The following is a 16,372-nucleotide window of genomic DNA, read 5'->3' as shown; positions in this document are numbered from 1 at the left end:
CTCCACGCTCTCCAACACCATAGACCTTTGCATGGACTGCCCCTGGACCTTGGTCAACTGTACACTTTGAACCCCCTGGCAACAGGCCTGAATTTCAGTCCTGCATAGCTGCAGAATGTCAGCTGAAACAACTGGTCTTTAAGGACCCATTTGGTGACCCCCAGCATTTATTTATTTTTTGGCATTTTAGGCCTTTATTTTGACAGGACAGCTGAAGACAGAAAGGGGAGAGAGGGAACGACATGCAGCAAAGGGCCGCAGGTCGGAGTCGAACCTGCGGCCGCTGCGTTGAGGAGTAAACCTCTAGTTATGGGCGCGAGTTCAACCAACTGAGCTACCCGGACGCCCAACCCACAGCATTTTACACATACAGTATGTCCACTCTACCGCCTACTCTGCATCACCACAAAACATATTCAATTATATAAAATCAAATCTTCATGATTTGATTCTTTCCGCTTTTAAGACTAACAGTGAAATAAGCCTTCTACTTTTTCCTTTCAAAATCATTTTCAATGATTCTTAAATTGTTAACTCTGCTTAGATTAAATTAAACAAAGACCAAATGCAGATGAGGTTAATATCTGAGTCAAAGAGTTTATAAATTGAATGAATCTAGCGGTCTTATCTATATATTTCAGAGCACTGTCGAGTCTGAAAACCTTTCTGATGTTGAATTTACCTTTGGTCAAACACAGATACCAGTAATTAACAACAATGGCTGCATTTTATTTAGGTTTTCCAGTCCAGTTCATCTGATATTGCAGATGCTGGCTCACTGGCTTCCACACCTAAATGCAACAGAGACATTGTTAGTGTTATTAGTTTATTTCATGTTATTAGTTGATTCGGTGGACTGTACTTCGAGCAGCCATAGCTTCTTTTCAGAACCTAAAGAACAATACATTAGCACCTGATGCACTGTATCTGTATCCATCTTATCTTATTCTACTCTACATTTCAGTTCCATATGCACGTTTGTCAAATATATAAAATGTTTACCGTATTCATATTAGTTTTTTTATGAGTGACCAAAATCCTTTCTAGGTGGTTTATGCCAGACCTAATCACCTTTACTGAGTAAAAAGCAGACAGTATGATACAATATACATATATTGTAGGTCTTGTAAGACAGTAAGACAGACACAATTATAAAGAAAACAAACATAACTGCAGTCCTGAGTTGGTGAATACAGTACATTTGATTAAGGTCTATTATAAACACTTATTGCCAAAATGTCTAGAAATGGCATGTCATGCCTCTTGTTATTAAATATGGCAACCAGTCTGATCAGTTTGACTGCCTCAAATAATCGTACACACATTCACAATAATGCATAGTGCATGGGAATAAGAGTGGCATGTGTTCTCTTACCTGAGGCCACATTGTGGGTGACAAGTAGACAGTGAAAAGGCCTTTCATATGGATTTGATCTTTTTAATGACTATATGTGGGAACACATCCTGTGCTGGGTTCACGTGTGTCTCAGTAATGGGGTTCACAGTCTTCCACAAGGCTGTCTGTGATGTAGTTGACTTGCAGCAGCTCCTGGTAGTACTCTTTCTCCACTTTTGTGTTGACTGTCCAGGCTACCACTTCCACCCCCCTCTGGGCCCAGTACTGCACATAGTCCCTGCAGACAGCACACGCAAACACAGTTATTCAGTTACTCTTATTTAAGTAATTAGTAATGTTCTTCCTGAGCGGTTCCAAACAGGAATTTCAGTTTGTTAAGCAAACACCCTGTGATCCAAAAAAATTAGTGTCTTCTTATGATGAGAGAATATGACTGTATGGTCTCAACTCACACTGAGACAAAGTTCTTCTGGATAAGGAAGGCTGAGATGCCACACAGCTTCCACAGCATGTGATGGTGCGCCCAGTCAAACACCATGTCCATTAGTGTCATCCAATTGTGTTTCCATAGCGATGAGAAACGCGGGGTGCCATCTCCTAACCGACTCAGGCTCCATGGCCGGTGGGTCAACGCTGTGACCACTTCTGGGTCGCTCTGCCTCATCTGGGCCAGAGTGGATCCGAGACATAGATTAAATAATGGTGAATGTTAGCAATGTGATAGATACAACGACAATGCAATACAAGACAGGGATGTAAGCCAATATTTTTGCTTATTTAATCAGTACCAGTATGTTAACTATGAGACAGTTGGGAGAGAAAAGTGACACAAAACGCCAGCCTGTTCTGTTCCAAATACTTTTTCTCTCTCTTTTTTTAAATATGGTTATAACACGATAAACATGTTTATACCAACTGTATAAAATATATATGTAATTTACGTTTTTTTGCTCAATCACTGAAAACATGGAAATTTTGCTTTTGATCAAAGTGTTTGAGCCCTGCTATAATATAGTGTTTATGCAGGCAACATGGGAGGGATTGGACCAGAACAAACCATTTCATTTGGACTTGTTTGCAGCAATGTGTGCAGGCTGGTTCCCCAATTAAAATGTCCACAGTCTCATTTAATAACTGTCCCCTTTTGTTCCACAGCAGTTTGACAGTCAAACACCGCAAATCTGACTTTGTTCAGGTACAGTATACTACCAAACACTCACTTCCAACAAACTTCAAAGAGCCCTCTTACCTTGTAGATAACTCTGGGCTCGAAAGAGCAGACAATGCTGCTGTTGTAGAGGACTGGATGTTTTTTATACAATTCTTTGAGGGCTGCAGCTGCCTGGGAGGAGAGGAGAAACACGTGGTTATTGTAGGACAGTCAACTGTTAAGAGTTGTGTGTGTGTGTATGTGAGGCTTAAAATCATTGTGTGTGTTCCTGTCCAACCATTTGGTGGTAACTAGCAGCTGTGTATGTGTAGATGCACTGCTGTGAAACTCAAGAATTTTACGGCCTAAGACAACGACGACAACTGCAGCTCTGCATTTCTTACTCATCGAAAAATGTGCTGAGTATTGGAAAGTACTCCGATGGACTAGGGGCACAGTAAAAGCTAGCTTTGGACCATCATATTCACAATAACATGTTCTCTTCATCATGCAATGCTGATTGACTAGGTACAAATCAATTAAATCAACAAGTATGACAGACAGATTGCACATCATTAACTCTTGTTTTGTTTGTTAGTTTTGTTGGTTGCACCTCATCTGGATGACCTTTGACATCAAAATAGATGGTGAGCTGCAGCTTGATACATTCCTCCACCGCCTCGTCAAGAGTTGGGATCTTCTCTCCAGCAAACTTGTCCCTGGTGATGAAGGACACAAATGTTTAAGTGCGATCTCAGGCTCACGTGCATATCATGCTTTTTTTAAAACTAATTTACTGTTTACAGAGGACACATTACACTCAACTTTGATCAGAGATACACCTAACTTTTCCATGCCTGGATTATGATAAAATGCATGTGATAATGTTCATGAATCTCTATGTAAAGGCTCCTAGCATCTGTCTGACACTATATCTAGATAGGACACATGTTTCATCTTTAAGGCTGGGTAATATAATAACTACAAGGGCCCCTATGTAATAATATTACAAATCATACATGTAAAACATTTGTACAGACTTCATGCTCCTGTGTCATTAAATAGTAAAAGTATTTACATAACTTAGGAGCATTAAGTAAATTGTCTACAGTAGCCAACATCTATAAAGCTTATAGTTATGTGTAGTTTATTACTCTGGTATCGTTATTGTCATAATATTACATCATGCTTCGGTGCTACGCATGACTCATGGAACCTCACTTTCTTGAGGTAACAAAATATCCTCCCTCCTGTAATTTTTAAGACAAATTACAAAGATTTCTCATCCCATGTAAAATGTCCTGTGATATCCATATTATCATTTGTCAGGTGATAAGGTCTACTGTTGTTGGACTTCTAGCCCACTTGTATTCAGGACGGCTCCCCCTTACTGTACTGTATGTCTATGTTTTTTCATGTATTTTATGCTTTGCTGTAAAACTAATTGCCATTCTGAAAGTGTAAGTTAAAGAGACTGTTTTGCATTTGCGTTTAGAAACCTGTGGGTTATTTGTCTTACATGTATTTACAGACAGCACACCTCTGATATTGCATAGAGCCTCTTATTTGAGCGGCGTTTCAACTGTACATGCACACTCTAAAAACCTGTGTCATCCTAAATCGAAAGCATCAGCTGCAAAACAAATCCCTAAAAAGAAAATGTTCAATGTCTGCCCATCTGTCTGCATGATTGTACTGTATATGCATTCCTAGCTATGTCCTTCATTATTTCTTGAGATTTTAGGCCTTTATTTGATAGGACAGCTTAGACATGAGGGGGAGAGAGATGGGGAATGACATGCAGCAAAGGGCCACAGGTTGGAATTGAACCTGGGGCCGCTGCGTCGATGGGCTACGCCTATGTACAAGAGGTGCACACTCTACCAGGTGACCTACCTATGCACCCATTTCTTACTTGAGTCGATGTTTAGCAGCTGCATCCAGTCTCCCCAAATCGGACAGTGTCATCTGACTGAGTGGTCCCGAACCGTTAGTGGTCCGGTCCACAGTCTCATCGTGCATCAATATTGGAACGCCGTCTGCTGAGAATTCCAGGTCCAACTCCACGCCTGTCGCCCCATTCTTACTGGCCTAAAGCAGGACAGATGGGTTTAAAGCCAAATATTTCAGAAGGGTTCTTCTTCTTCTTCTGGTCATGGCCAGAAATCTGTCAAAATCTTAATTTAAAAAGTTAAAACTCAGACTAAACCCTAGCTTTAACCTCACAGACTTTGACTTTATATTAAACATATATAGATATACTGGGTTTATACTGGTGTATGCGGTCCTATAAGGAACAAGGAACAATTAAAAAATAACATCCATTATGTAGTTTTTCACTGGAGAGCATAGACACGTGTTCAGTACACATTATTTGAAAGTAATTTCAGAGGCCTTAAAAATAAGGTCAGACCATAGAGGCTATGTGAAACACGTCACATACACTACTTGCCTGCTATGGATACAACAGTTGAATGAAAAGCAGTGTGGATAATGTATGCAGCTATAATGCATCTGTAGGGCTGCTGAATTCTGATGAAACAATGTTGGTCACCAGTTGTTAAATGGGACATTATGTCCTGATGGTGGGGTAAATCCTGATCCCCCTGATATTTTCTTCCCCATTCATAGTACAAATGTTACTGCCTGCCATCTTACAGAGCTATAATGGCAAATTGGCAATATTTTAAAATTCAGTCAGGGATGAAGATATGGTACGAGGTGTGCTCGTTTTTACCATTGGTAACACACGCTGTCCCATCCCAGCCTGGGATTTTAACTCTAGCCCTCAAACCCCCTCCCTCTCCTCTCACCTCCCGAATGGCGACTATCGTGTTCTCCGGTGCGTCGTGCCCACCGCCCCGGTGAGCGACCACCGACACGCCCTTGGCTGGGTGCAGCACCTGCCGGGCTCGGCTGGTCGGTACCTGGGGGAACCGGAACATGGCCAGAAAGAGGTATAGGGAGGCGGTGAGGACGGTTGTCCAAATCGGGCTCCGGGTCCCCAGCAGGACGACCACGAAGACGACCGAGTACAGGGTGACTTCATCTCCCATCTGCAGCATTGTTGTCCTGGTAACGTTAACCTGCTAACGTCAGCAAAAGCGCCGCCGCCTGTTAGTTTAACGTTAGCTAACGTTAGCTACCCGTTCTAAGTTTACTTTCTTCAGACGCCTTATCTGAGATAAGGTCATTCTCCCTCAAGCTAGCTAAGTCGCAACATTAGCTACTTAAACCGCTCAATAAAACACTTAAAAGATAAAAACCTGTAACTGGTTTTACAGTTGACGAGAAACAACAAGCTGTCTATTTTCAGTTCTTCATTTTTCTTCTTCCATGAGATGTATTGGCGGTTGGCAAACAACGATTTGGTGCATAACCGCCACCAACTGGTATGGAGTGTGTGGATCAGAATCAGAATATTTTACCTGTACAATAAATCAAAGATAGATAACACTAATGTCTTGAGTTATTTTGTAGAATATATATTATATCACACTGTACTCTTATTTGTGTGATTTGAATAAAAAAAATGTAGGTTTAGGTTCAGGTGAGATTTTAAATGTTTCTAAAGTGACAATTTATGACTTTCCCGCAAGGGGGCACACACGAGCAAACAAAACATAAACACAAAACACGGTTGGTGAGTATATCCGGGTCAGAGTGGGTACGTCATTTCTTAAAGTGTTGCCTTTGGCATGTCTCTTATTTCTAAAAAAAGAGATTCGTGTTTCTTTGTTTTCTATTTAGCCGGTCGTCAATCATGGTGAGTCTCTTTCTCTCTCAAACTCTTTATGTTGCTTTCAATGTTTTGCAAGACACGAGAAAATAATGTGGATGTTCAATTTTCGCCTAGAAGCTAACTGCTGCTTTGACTTTGACAGCTCAGAGTGTTTATCTAATTTGTTCAACTCTGGTTATGCTCCCACACTAGTTGTTCTTTGTTAGTTCTGTCTGCTGTGTGCATATGCTTTATTGCTCATTTAAATTGCTCATACTTTTTTATTCAACTGGCTGCAAGGAGGGTACTGAACCTGAATTGAAAAACTGTTACACAACAGCATCACACAAAGTGCAACTGCAGCCATGATGATGCTTATTATACATAGGGTGTATAAAATAACAACAATAACAAAATAACAGGAACATCTGTATACATGTAATGCAACCCAATCCAATAGTCCTGCTATTTATGTACATTTTGTTGCTATATTGCATTACTTTGTATAACTAAGTGTGAAGTTTTAACTTACTTTCACTATTAATTCATCTGCTGATATTTTTTTTGCTTAATCAGCTGTTCTTCAAAAAAAGTCAGAAAATATTTTTTTTTTTTTTTTTTTTTTTAAAAAAGAGTAATATGACAAAAGTTTAGTCTTTTCCTGGTTTTACAAGCTACATTACAGTTAAGTTATGTAATTTTCTGACCTTACCAGACTGTTCTAACTCTTCTTTATTTGCCTTTACCCACTTAGTTAACATTAGTGATGATTATTTATCACAAATCTCATTGTCAACCCTACAATATCGTCGCAATATCAATATCGAGGTATTTGGTCAAAAATATTGTGATATTGGATTTTCATCCCTAGTTTACTGTCATAGAAGATTAAGAAAAACAGCAAATGTTCATATTTGACATACTGAAACCTGGGATGTAATGCATTTTTGCTTAAAAAATGACAACAATTAACAATGAAGTTTTTCCAGATACATTTCGATCGACCAATTCATTAATGCACATTGTTTTGGCTCTAGTGAAGTGTCACACGTATCTGTTGTTTTATTACAGATCAGGTCAGTGCTGCTGCGCAGGTTAACCTCCCACATCCTGTCCTGTACTAGAGGATCGTGTCTACTTACAGGTCGGATACCCGATGGTGTGCACCCTCATTCACTAGGTCACACACCCATCCAGCAGAGCTTCCATGGACCCCTTATACCTAAAACCACAGCCCTGGTCAGGTACTCTGACTTGTCCACACAGAAGTACACCATGATTTACAACCTGCCACACATTAAGCTCCTCAGAGCGTTGTCCAGGCTCAAACTGCTCCAAACTGCAATCACCGTGGTCATCTTGCCCCCAGTGTACTTCCTCTACTTCCAAGGAGACATCCCCTTCTTTCTTGTCAGCTACACAACAGGGATAGCGCTGTTCGCTGGTGTCATGCTGTACACTGCCAGTCACTTCTTCAGGAGGGTTGTGGGGATGATGTACCTGGACCCGTACCAGACCACGCTCAAAGTGTCCCACCTCACTTTCTGGGGCAGGCGCCATGACATCTACCTGCCTGTGTCAGATGTTATGACCATTGGGGATACAGGAGACTCTGTAAACGAGACGATATTGAAACTAAAGAGATACAGCTCTCCAGAGACATTGTATTTCTCCATTAATTTTGGACGCGTGGTGGACAAACAGGGTTTTGAGAAGGTGTTTGGAACATAAATATAGTAGTTTTGTTTGTTCAAAATGTATATGTATTGGGGACCGGCATTGTGAATTCTTCTAATTCTTATGTTCAAAATATAACTTGTTATCATGAGAAGATTTAGTTCTCTGTGAAAAATAAGATTAGGCCTTACAATGGAAGACTGTCTCTGATATAATCTGTGACTAAAATATGTTTGCTGTTATCGGGCTGATGTGTCCACCGTGAATAACGAGCTAATTATTTGTTTAGTGAAGCTTGGGATTGAAAAGTAGGGATGTATATTAGCCGGCCCTTTACAGGACTCTGGCCTTCAGAGTAGAAAACGTGCTAAGTGACCATTGTTGGCAGTAATATGTTATGAGTACTCAGATTACGTCTGTCTGGTAACTAGTGTCGTAATGTGTGAAGCAGAAAAAAGTTCAATAAAATCACAGTCTTCTCGGTACAAATGAGGTTGTCCTATTGTTTTCCAAGCAGAAATAGTCGTGTTGCCTCTTAAAACAATGAATGACAGAAGTACAGTGGCATTCCTTTTACTAAAATATATTTCAAGGTAAGAAATGAAGCAGAGCACGGGTCATGTGTCTTCATTCATGTGTTTCTTTATTCTTCAGTTCAAGACAGAAATGGCATTTCCGTTTATTCTTTCATTGGTTTAAGAAAAACAAAAACTACTGATCTGCCTGGAGCTAAATTTTTCCCCCACTCATCACCACACTCTGGACTGTAGTCTATTGGTTTGACCGCCAGATGTCACTAGACTCCATGTAATGCTCATACAATTTTATTTTGCAGCTGGGCAGAGTGTCAGTAGCATCAATGCAGATGGAGCAGTGGGCTATTCGCTCATTTTATAAGTTGCACTGGTGATTATTATCCAGCCAGTAGCTGTTTTGCTCCCTTTGCCTGATATATGAATATTATGTGGAGTAACAATATCTGCAGCAACCACTTCCATCTATAACTGTTAACCCTCATCATTTATTACCACTTTAAGTTATATCACGACATTCGCACGGATGCAATAAACACACATCCTGCTCTGGCACCAACTGACAATGCATGGGAACTGTATGGTTTACTAACATGTCATATTTTGAATGGTTTGTCTTCCTATGACTCGCTGTTTGTATTACTCTGTTCTGGTAATCTATACATCTACTCAGCCTGAAACGTCAAGCAGATAGGGATTGATCTGGATCTTATTGTGTGGTTGCAGTCACACCCTAGATATAGAACACCCTCAGTTCACCTATGTGCTCCCAAAAGAACACTTGAGAACATGAACAAAGGAACAAAGGTCCTAGATTGGAGTTTTTTCCCTCTGCAAAAACCTCTGTGTATTGAAAGAGATTCTGGCTGCCCAGAGGGCTTCTTTTATGTCTTGAAGGGCCCTGGAGAGCCCTGCTCCACTGTAGGAAAACCCCACTTCTACTTGTTGCTGTCCTGCTCCAAAACGGCCAACTACAGACCCACCTCTGTTTGTTTTTGTCATTGTTAATAACCAAGACGAGCTTCCTATGATCAACAATATTGCATTGACCTCGACTCCTTTCCTGCCCGAGTGATTTTGCTTTTATATTCAATACAATTTCCTGTGTTTATAAAGATTTTGGCTGCTTTTCTCTGACTCATTAGTCATTAACAATATATAGGAAGGTGTATGCAGCTTTTTAGAACAAATGTGTAATACTCTTAAGTATGTCTGACCGCTTGTGTTTTCCCAAAGAGGCATTTATCACAACGCAACCTGGATACCATCATGCTTGTATCACACCCTGTAAGTGCTAAACTAAGGCCATAGCTCCCTTGGGTTTACATGACGCTGCTATGATCAACTGTCCAGCCATGCCAGATCCTGGTAATTGCACATCTATCATGCAGCCGTTTGTTCCCCTACATTGTTTACCACATCAGATTGTTTTTGCCACAATATTTTGGATATTTATTACACAAAAGGGAAACCTTCCTGTCTGTGAAGGATTTCCTCTTGTTTTTAATAATCAAAAGGCTCAGGGTAAAAGTATTCATAGTAAATCATTCATTCATTGGATTAATGTTGGCTTGGTTCAAATCTTAGCTCAGTATTTTAAATAAAGACTATGAACAAACAGTGTGGTCCCTAGATATTTTGTGATTTTGTTTTTGTTGTGTGACATTTTTCTGGTGTTTGACCTTGACCAATTATAGCAAAGTTATTCCTTAAGCTATTCCTATCCATGACCATCACCGTCAAAATATATGGCTCATTTCCTCATCATGTGAAAGACTTACAGTATATTATCTACATCCCAGTTTGTCACATCATCCATATGGTATCAAAACAATACACTTTATATTAGCAACATTTTTCTCAAGGAGTGGACATTTATGTGATAGTTAAGTCCCTTTTACACATGCATTGCAACCCTGAACTTATGTAGCTATTACCCAGAGGAGCTGTACGTGAGAACACAAATATCGGACAGTGTCCAGAGTTCATATTAGAAAACGGGTTTAGACATTTGGAATTTGCATTCTTGCACTCAATGGTGTTTTAAGCCCCCAACTTGACTTCAAGGCAGTGCTGCGACTGTCGACTTCAAGGCACTTAACCCTAACCTTAACCCTAACCATTACCTAAGCATTGAGAACTTTGTAAGTGTACAGACAGTTTATTGAAAAGATAGATTATGAAGACACTCGCGTTCATGTTTACATGCGGCCGCTGTCTTGAAAACCAGTCATGACTTACAGCTGGTGATGCAAACTAAAATCAAAAGCAATGTGCTCAATATATCTGAAATAATCGTACCGATGTAAAACATAACTTGTCTAGTGTACTTACTCGGTGGGTAATTGTCCATCAGGTCCCTCCGGTCTGGGTCGCCGTCTCCAATCTATTTTCGGGACATGGAAAAAAGTTTCAAGTAGCCTACAACCCTGATTATCAGAGAGGGGAAATCTTCAGACTGTACAAAACACTGCGTCTCTTGGATGTCGCGACGCAACAGGTCCCACTCCGTGCAACACAGACACTCCTGTTCGGTGGCCATAACTTCACAATGTCCGCACATACACCACCAGTTTCCCGAAGTATGAGGCTGTGTTGCGGCATTGACTACCGGTAGCTCTCTCTCTCTCTCGTAGCCCTTTCATGGAGCTCCCGCAGCTCTTCGTTCAATAAACTGTCTGTACACTTACAAAGTTCTCAATGCTTCGGTTAACATTTAGGGACCCTAATTATGCTACCATTGAAGTTTGGTGATATTTTGAGCCTTTTTAGTGGTACAAAATGGCAGTTTGTTTTTACTTTCCCTGTGCCCCGAATACTACTGTTGTAAGCTAATCAGCGGTCTGCGCTAACTTCTTTCAAGCTACAAATACATTCGATTAGCATGAAAACATGTCCCAGAGAGCGATCGGGTGGGTACACATCTGTTATTAAACCCTAGGTTCGTTTTGCGCCGGAATTGTCCTTTAACAATTTTTCACATAAAGGAAACTGCTCTTCATTTACAACTGGCAAAGTCCACCTTTTATTTTTTTTTAAACATATTTCTAATTGATTACATTAACTGTTGATAGTAGACATTAACAGCTGATCAGCATGGATCTCAGCTACTGAGGACATTGCTGGACTCTGCGCCTGCTGATTAAAATACTCTTATTTTGCTCTCTTTAATTCTATGCACTTTTAGCATGGTATGTACAGGAGTAGCCAAAAGTAACATTATGTGAGATAAATCACTAAAGAAAAGGTTTAATATTTGAGAAGCCCATAGAAATGAAGGCATTAAAGTGCCACATTTATCAAACTAGAGTGCAAGGAGCAGATTTGTTTTCTCACCTCCTGCAGCATACAGCGCATCAGTTTGTGATAGACTGGCAGCTACGGCCATATTTTTCTGATTTATAGCCACAGAAAGCTTTGCGTCTCTGGTGGGTTTCAGGGATGGAAGCCTGGACCTTGGTACCATAAATCCTGGTGGCTGTGGTGGCCTGCAGAGAGTGTGCTTAACCCTGCATCAGGTTTATAATTAGAAACACACCTCCCTGCGTTCGGCTGCAGGAAACAGCCTGGGCCTCCATGTGTGTGTGAGGCGGTGGGCTAACAAAGAGAGGAAAGTGGACACATGGAGCAGGCATGCGATGTGATCACAGACTGGTATTTGAGCGCTGCGATCACCTCGTTAGAATGTGCAGGTGGATTGGAGGCCAGGATGGAGAGAACCTATGAGACAAGGTAATGAGAAGGGAAATGAATAGTCATACTTTTACTGTATGTTTCAATTAGACATCACTGAACTGTGGGGTTATGCTACAGACAAAGATCTGCAGGTTGACTCATAGTCATAAGGCAATGGGATTCTACTGTTGGCATGCATTTACAATTCTTTTGAAAGAGTGCTGTTTTAAACACACCTGTAAGACCAGCATGGAACAACGATCTTTAATGTATATTAATACTTTTACGTTAACAAACATTTAGTCAAACAGAACTTTGAATACAGAGCCATTTAGCAGTACACCTCCAATCATGATAAAACAGTGTGCTTATTTTATCACTGAACAGAAGTTTTTTTTGTAACCCAGAAAGTTGTATAGTTATAAGGAGGATACTCTGCTGAGCTCTGCAATGTAGCATATAGCTTTTTTCACCCCCAGCCATTCACTGATCTCCTTTATATCTGTTATCCACTGTGTCTCCAAGGAAATCTAAAACACATGGAGATGGGGCAGACCTTAAGTCTGATTAGAAACCTTATATATTAGTTATGGGAAATCCTATTTTTTAAGTGAAAACAGTTACAATTGGTTCAAAGCCACAAGAGACAGGAAATCATTATCCAACTGATCCCTGCTAACACATAATACACCTGGCCCTTTTTTATAGGGCACTTGGATAAGTGCAGCTGTCTCACAGTTGACATTTGAATACCATTCAGTTAAACCATAACAAAACTAAAAACATACAGTAGTATAAAAAAAATATAAATAGCAAAATGTCCATGCATCTCTACAAAATCATAGAACTTTTGGTTATTTGATCCGAAACAGACAAGGTAAAGGAAACTTAAATCTAAAACGTACTACACTACTACTGTAAGTATGTGCTACTTCTCATTTCTACTCTGCAAAAAAAATGGCAGACCATTGATCTCATCAAGTTCTTTGGTGAGTAAGCACTTTGTATTTCTTTCTAACCAGACATAATATACCAACCAGTCTGGAGAGCTAATGGAAAGTGAGAAAGAAAGGATGCTTTTTTTATATAAAGGAAAGGAAAAAGGAGGACTGGGAGACATGCTGTGTAAGCCCCACTTGTTTGGGAAGCCATGTTCTTGGACACGCTTCACGCCATCTTCTGTTTCATCAATTGTTTTTATGAGGCATAGAGTCCCACCGCCCTGGCAACGCAGGCCAAGGCCAGACAAAGATCTCACTAGTGGGGTGTTTTTGAAAACAAAAAGAGTTAGGGATTCACTGGTTCACCCTATGTTTTTTTTCAGTAATAGTGAAGGGGATGTGTTGTGGGATAATACGGGGTGAGGCTGGGGGAATCTGACAATGGACAATGAATAATCCGCACCACAACATCCATTGTGTTCTGGGGTGAAATGTCTCCTAGTTTGATTCGCGGAGCCCAAATATTCCAACCTTTGAACCAAACCCAAAATGTCTTTTCCTTTTTTGTTTTAAAAGCACAGCATTCTTTCACCAGGGAATCCACAACAAACAAAAAAAAAAATCTATTTTTGTGTCTGGGTATTAGTGTACACTTGGTCTTCCCTATTTAGTATTTAGTATTCCCAAATAACACTGGATTCAATAAATGTTCCATTTGTCCTTATAAGGTCAATTAAAATACATAGTGGACCTGTATGCAACACATTGCATTAACACCCTCACAGGGAACCCAGCAAAGTTCATGGGTTAACATGTGCAACGTTTGCACCCATTTGACACACTGAGCTGTACTTCCCCCATTTGGACTGAATCTTTATCGTATATTTCCCTTTCTAAAGAAACACATTGAAGCCAACATGCAGGACCGGTTCTCACACCCGACCAATAGACCTTGTGGGCCACGCTGCACATTTGAATTCTTTGAAAGCGATGCCTCACCCAGTGGGGGGTTCCTGCTGAAAAGAGAAACGCGACTCAGCCTCGGCCTCCATACAGGATGGAGGGAGGAAGACTGCTCTGCTCCCAACATTATGCCCCCGGTGTTCCCAGTGCCATTCCTAATCCAGTTTTACATTGCTGCTGATAGGTGAGAACAGCCTGGTCCCTCATCAGACAGGTGTCAGAGACTGATTGGTTGATTAACTGTGTTTACCTTGGCAGCGCTCGCCAGACTGACAGTCTCCACTCAAGAGCTGCGGGGGATTTCCTTAAGGTCAACCTCATCAATACTGAACAATGCCACATTACTGGAAAAGGGACGGAGGTAGCAGGAGGGTGTGATTGTGTATTGAGTTGAGGTTGTAGGTGCCCTCTGGGTGTTGAGTGATGTAATCTGGTCAGTTATTGCAGCGCTGCCCCTCGAGGCTTCGAGTACTTACCTTGAGTAAAGCACAATGACCAAGACAGGAAGTCAGTGTTTAGTGTATATCAACGGTTGGCAGGTTTATAGCTCAATCGTACCCTTAACAGCAGCTCCATTGTGTAACCTACAGCTTATGAGATGCACTATACAGTATGTACAGTATATACAGTGAGAACAGACTGAGCTAATCTAGATGTAGAATAGGAAATGAAATACAGGGAGAATGCAAACAATGTATGCAATACCATGACAACATACATTGTTAGCAATAGGGGCCCAGGAGGAACTATGAGTATTCCTATGTTGTTTTTTTATGTTGTACTTTGTACACAATGATGTGCAATTTCCTGTGATTGGTTGCATGTTTTTATGTGTAAATCTCACAGAAACAATGTCTAATTTCACACTTAAATTGAACCCTGTCTAACTAAACCAATAAAAAAAACTAAATAAATAAATAGGCAACTGCTTTCTAACAAGTTCACCATATCAACTTAAAAGGTGATGATGTGTTAATGTTGTGTTCACAACTTGTTACCGCTACCCCTAAGTACCCACCCCCCCCCAAAAAAAAATTAAAAATAAATCTGGTTTACAACAAATAGACCACTGAGTCACATGCTGCACCATATTAGACTACATTTTGACAGCATATGAGAACATGTTAAATTGGTTTAGTTTGGAGGATACAAACAGCTTGCCGTCAGTGTATATAACCACTGCTTCAGCTTGGTTGCTTGTTTCAGTGAGGCAATTTACTGCAATAAATATGAAGCCCTCATTTGGTTTTGCAGAGTTCACTGTGACTTGGTCAAGTTTCAGTGTAGACATTACTTTACACTCTGCTTACTGTTAGTGATCTGACATCCTCAGAGAAAAATAGAAATCTCTGCCAGAAAAGAATTCCTCAAAAGCATGTCGGCTTTCCCAGAACCACACTGTTTAATGAGACAGTGCAGCTGATCGCAGTAAGTACCAAATGGAAAAATCAAATGCTGTATGTACAAATTTACACCTCATTATTTTTTTTAAACAGCAGACAAATGTTTATTTTTGTTCCCATTATACTGAGAGAATGCTATTGACAAATGAGCTCAGTACACATTCATTTTTCAGCATCATCTCTCTAAAATAACGGTAGCCCTGGGGAAGAAGAACATCAAGGTAATGTAGAGACTTTACAGCAATGATTAATGTATGTCTTTAATACCTCTTCATAATGCTGTGCATGAGATGAATTAACCTAAAATATGCTATAGCTCATTTAAAGTATGTTTTTTCATACAGTCAAAATTATTAAGTAATTACCCAAACATACAACTGTCATGAATCAACTTCAAATTAATAGTCCAGGTTTCTTTTTTTAATTTCTGAGAACAAATAACAGCAACCACACAGACGCTTTATGCACATTATATGTTAAAAACAGTGTTGTGGGTTAGGATATATACTTGGCATGTTGTAATGAGAGGATCAAGTATATAAAATAACTTTTATTCCAAAATCAAAATCTATCATTCGCTACTTTTTCAGAACAGAGGATAGCTTTGAACGATTATAGTTACTGATAATGTGGTCATGCTACAAGTGCTGGATAATGCAATAACTTGAGCTTTAACAATTTTCTAATATACATCATATTAATACTCAATATTATCACTATATCTTAAATAATTAAATCAAAATCACCAGTCAACCAAAAGACCAAAGATTGGTTTAATGTTTTGCTCTTGTTCACTTTTAGTATTGAAAGTTTTCCTTTGTCCATGTCAGGAGAAAACTAGGGAGTTGATTTCCACAACCTGATGTATTTTCAAGGATTTCAGATACAATCTTGGTATTTCTGTACAAACTCAAGGCCCATTTGTTCAGCACAGCCTACACCCTGATATAAC

General features: G+C 40.0%; 2 protein-coding genes across 3 annotated transcripts; one reads left to right on the top strand and one right to left on the bottom strand.

Annotated features, from left to right (window-relative positions):
• Nucleotides 1-516: 516 nt before the first annotated feature.
• Nucleotides 517-5,902, bottom strand: gde1 (glycerophosphodiester phosphodiesterase 1). 2 transcript variants are annotated; one of them, XM_036000423.1, is made up of 7 exons: nt 5,681-5,902; nt 5,321-5,588; nt 4,423-4,598; nt 3,121-3,226; nt 2,607-2,699; nt 1,810-2,021; nt 1,425-1,634 (listed from the first exon to the last, which is right to left on the bottom strand). In XM_036000423.1, the coding sequence occupies exons 2-7, from the start codon at nt 5,570-5,572 to the stop codon at nt 1,487-1,489; spliced, it is 987 nt and encodes a 328-aa protein (XP_035856316.1). In that variant the 5' UTR covers nt 5,573-5,588; nt 5,681-5,902; the 3' UTR covers nt 1,425-1,486. The 2 variants fall into 2 exon arrangements, with proteins under 2 accessions (XP_031145329.1, XP_035856316.1); XM_031289469.2 differs by having other exon boundaries at nt 517-1,634; nt 5,321-5,883.
• Nucleotides 5,903-6,054: 152 nt separating this feature from the next.
• On the top strand, nt 6,055-8,394 carry tmem186 (transmembrane protein 186). The gene is made up of 2 exons (XM_031289517.2): nt 6,055-6,273; nt 7,300-8,394. The coding sequence occupies exons 1-2, from the start codon at nt 6,271-6,273 to the stop codon at nt 7,957-7,959; spliced, it is 663 nt and encodes a 220-aa protein (XP_031145377.1). The 5' UTR covers nt 6,055-6,270; the 3' UTR covers nt 7,960-8,394.
• Nucleotides 8,395-16,372: the final 7,978 nt, after the last annotated feature.

Source organism: Sander lucioperca, chromosome 4 (genome assembly GCF_008315115.2).
Source record: "Sander lucioperca isolate FBNREF2018 chromosome 4, SLUC_FBN_1.2, whole genome shotgun sequence".
Classification (NCBI taxonomy): domain Eukaryota; kingdom Metazoa; phylum Chordata; class Actinopteri; order Perciformes; family Percidae; genus Sander; species Sander lucioperca.
This window is presented reverse-complemented; position numbering and strand designations above follow the sequence as displayed.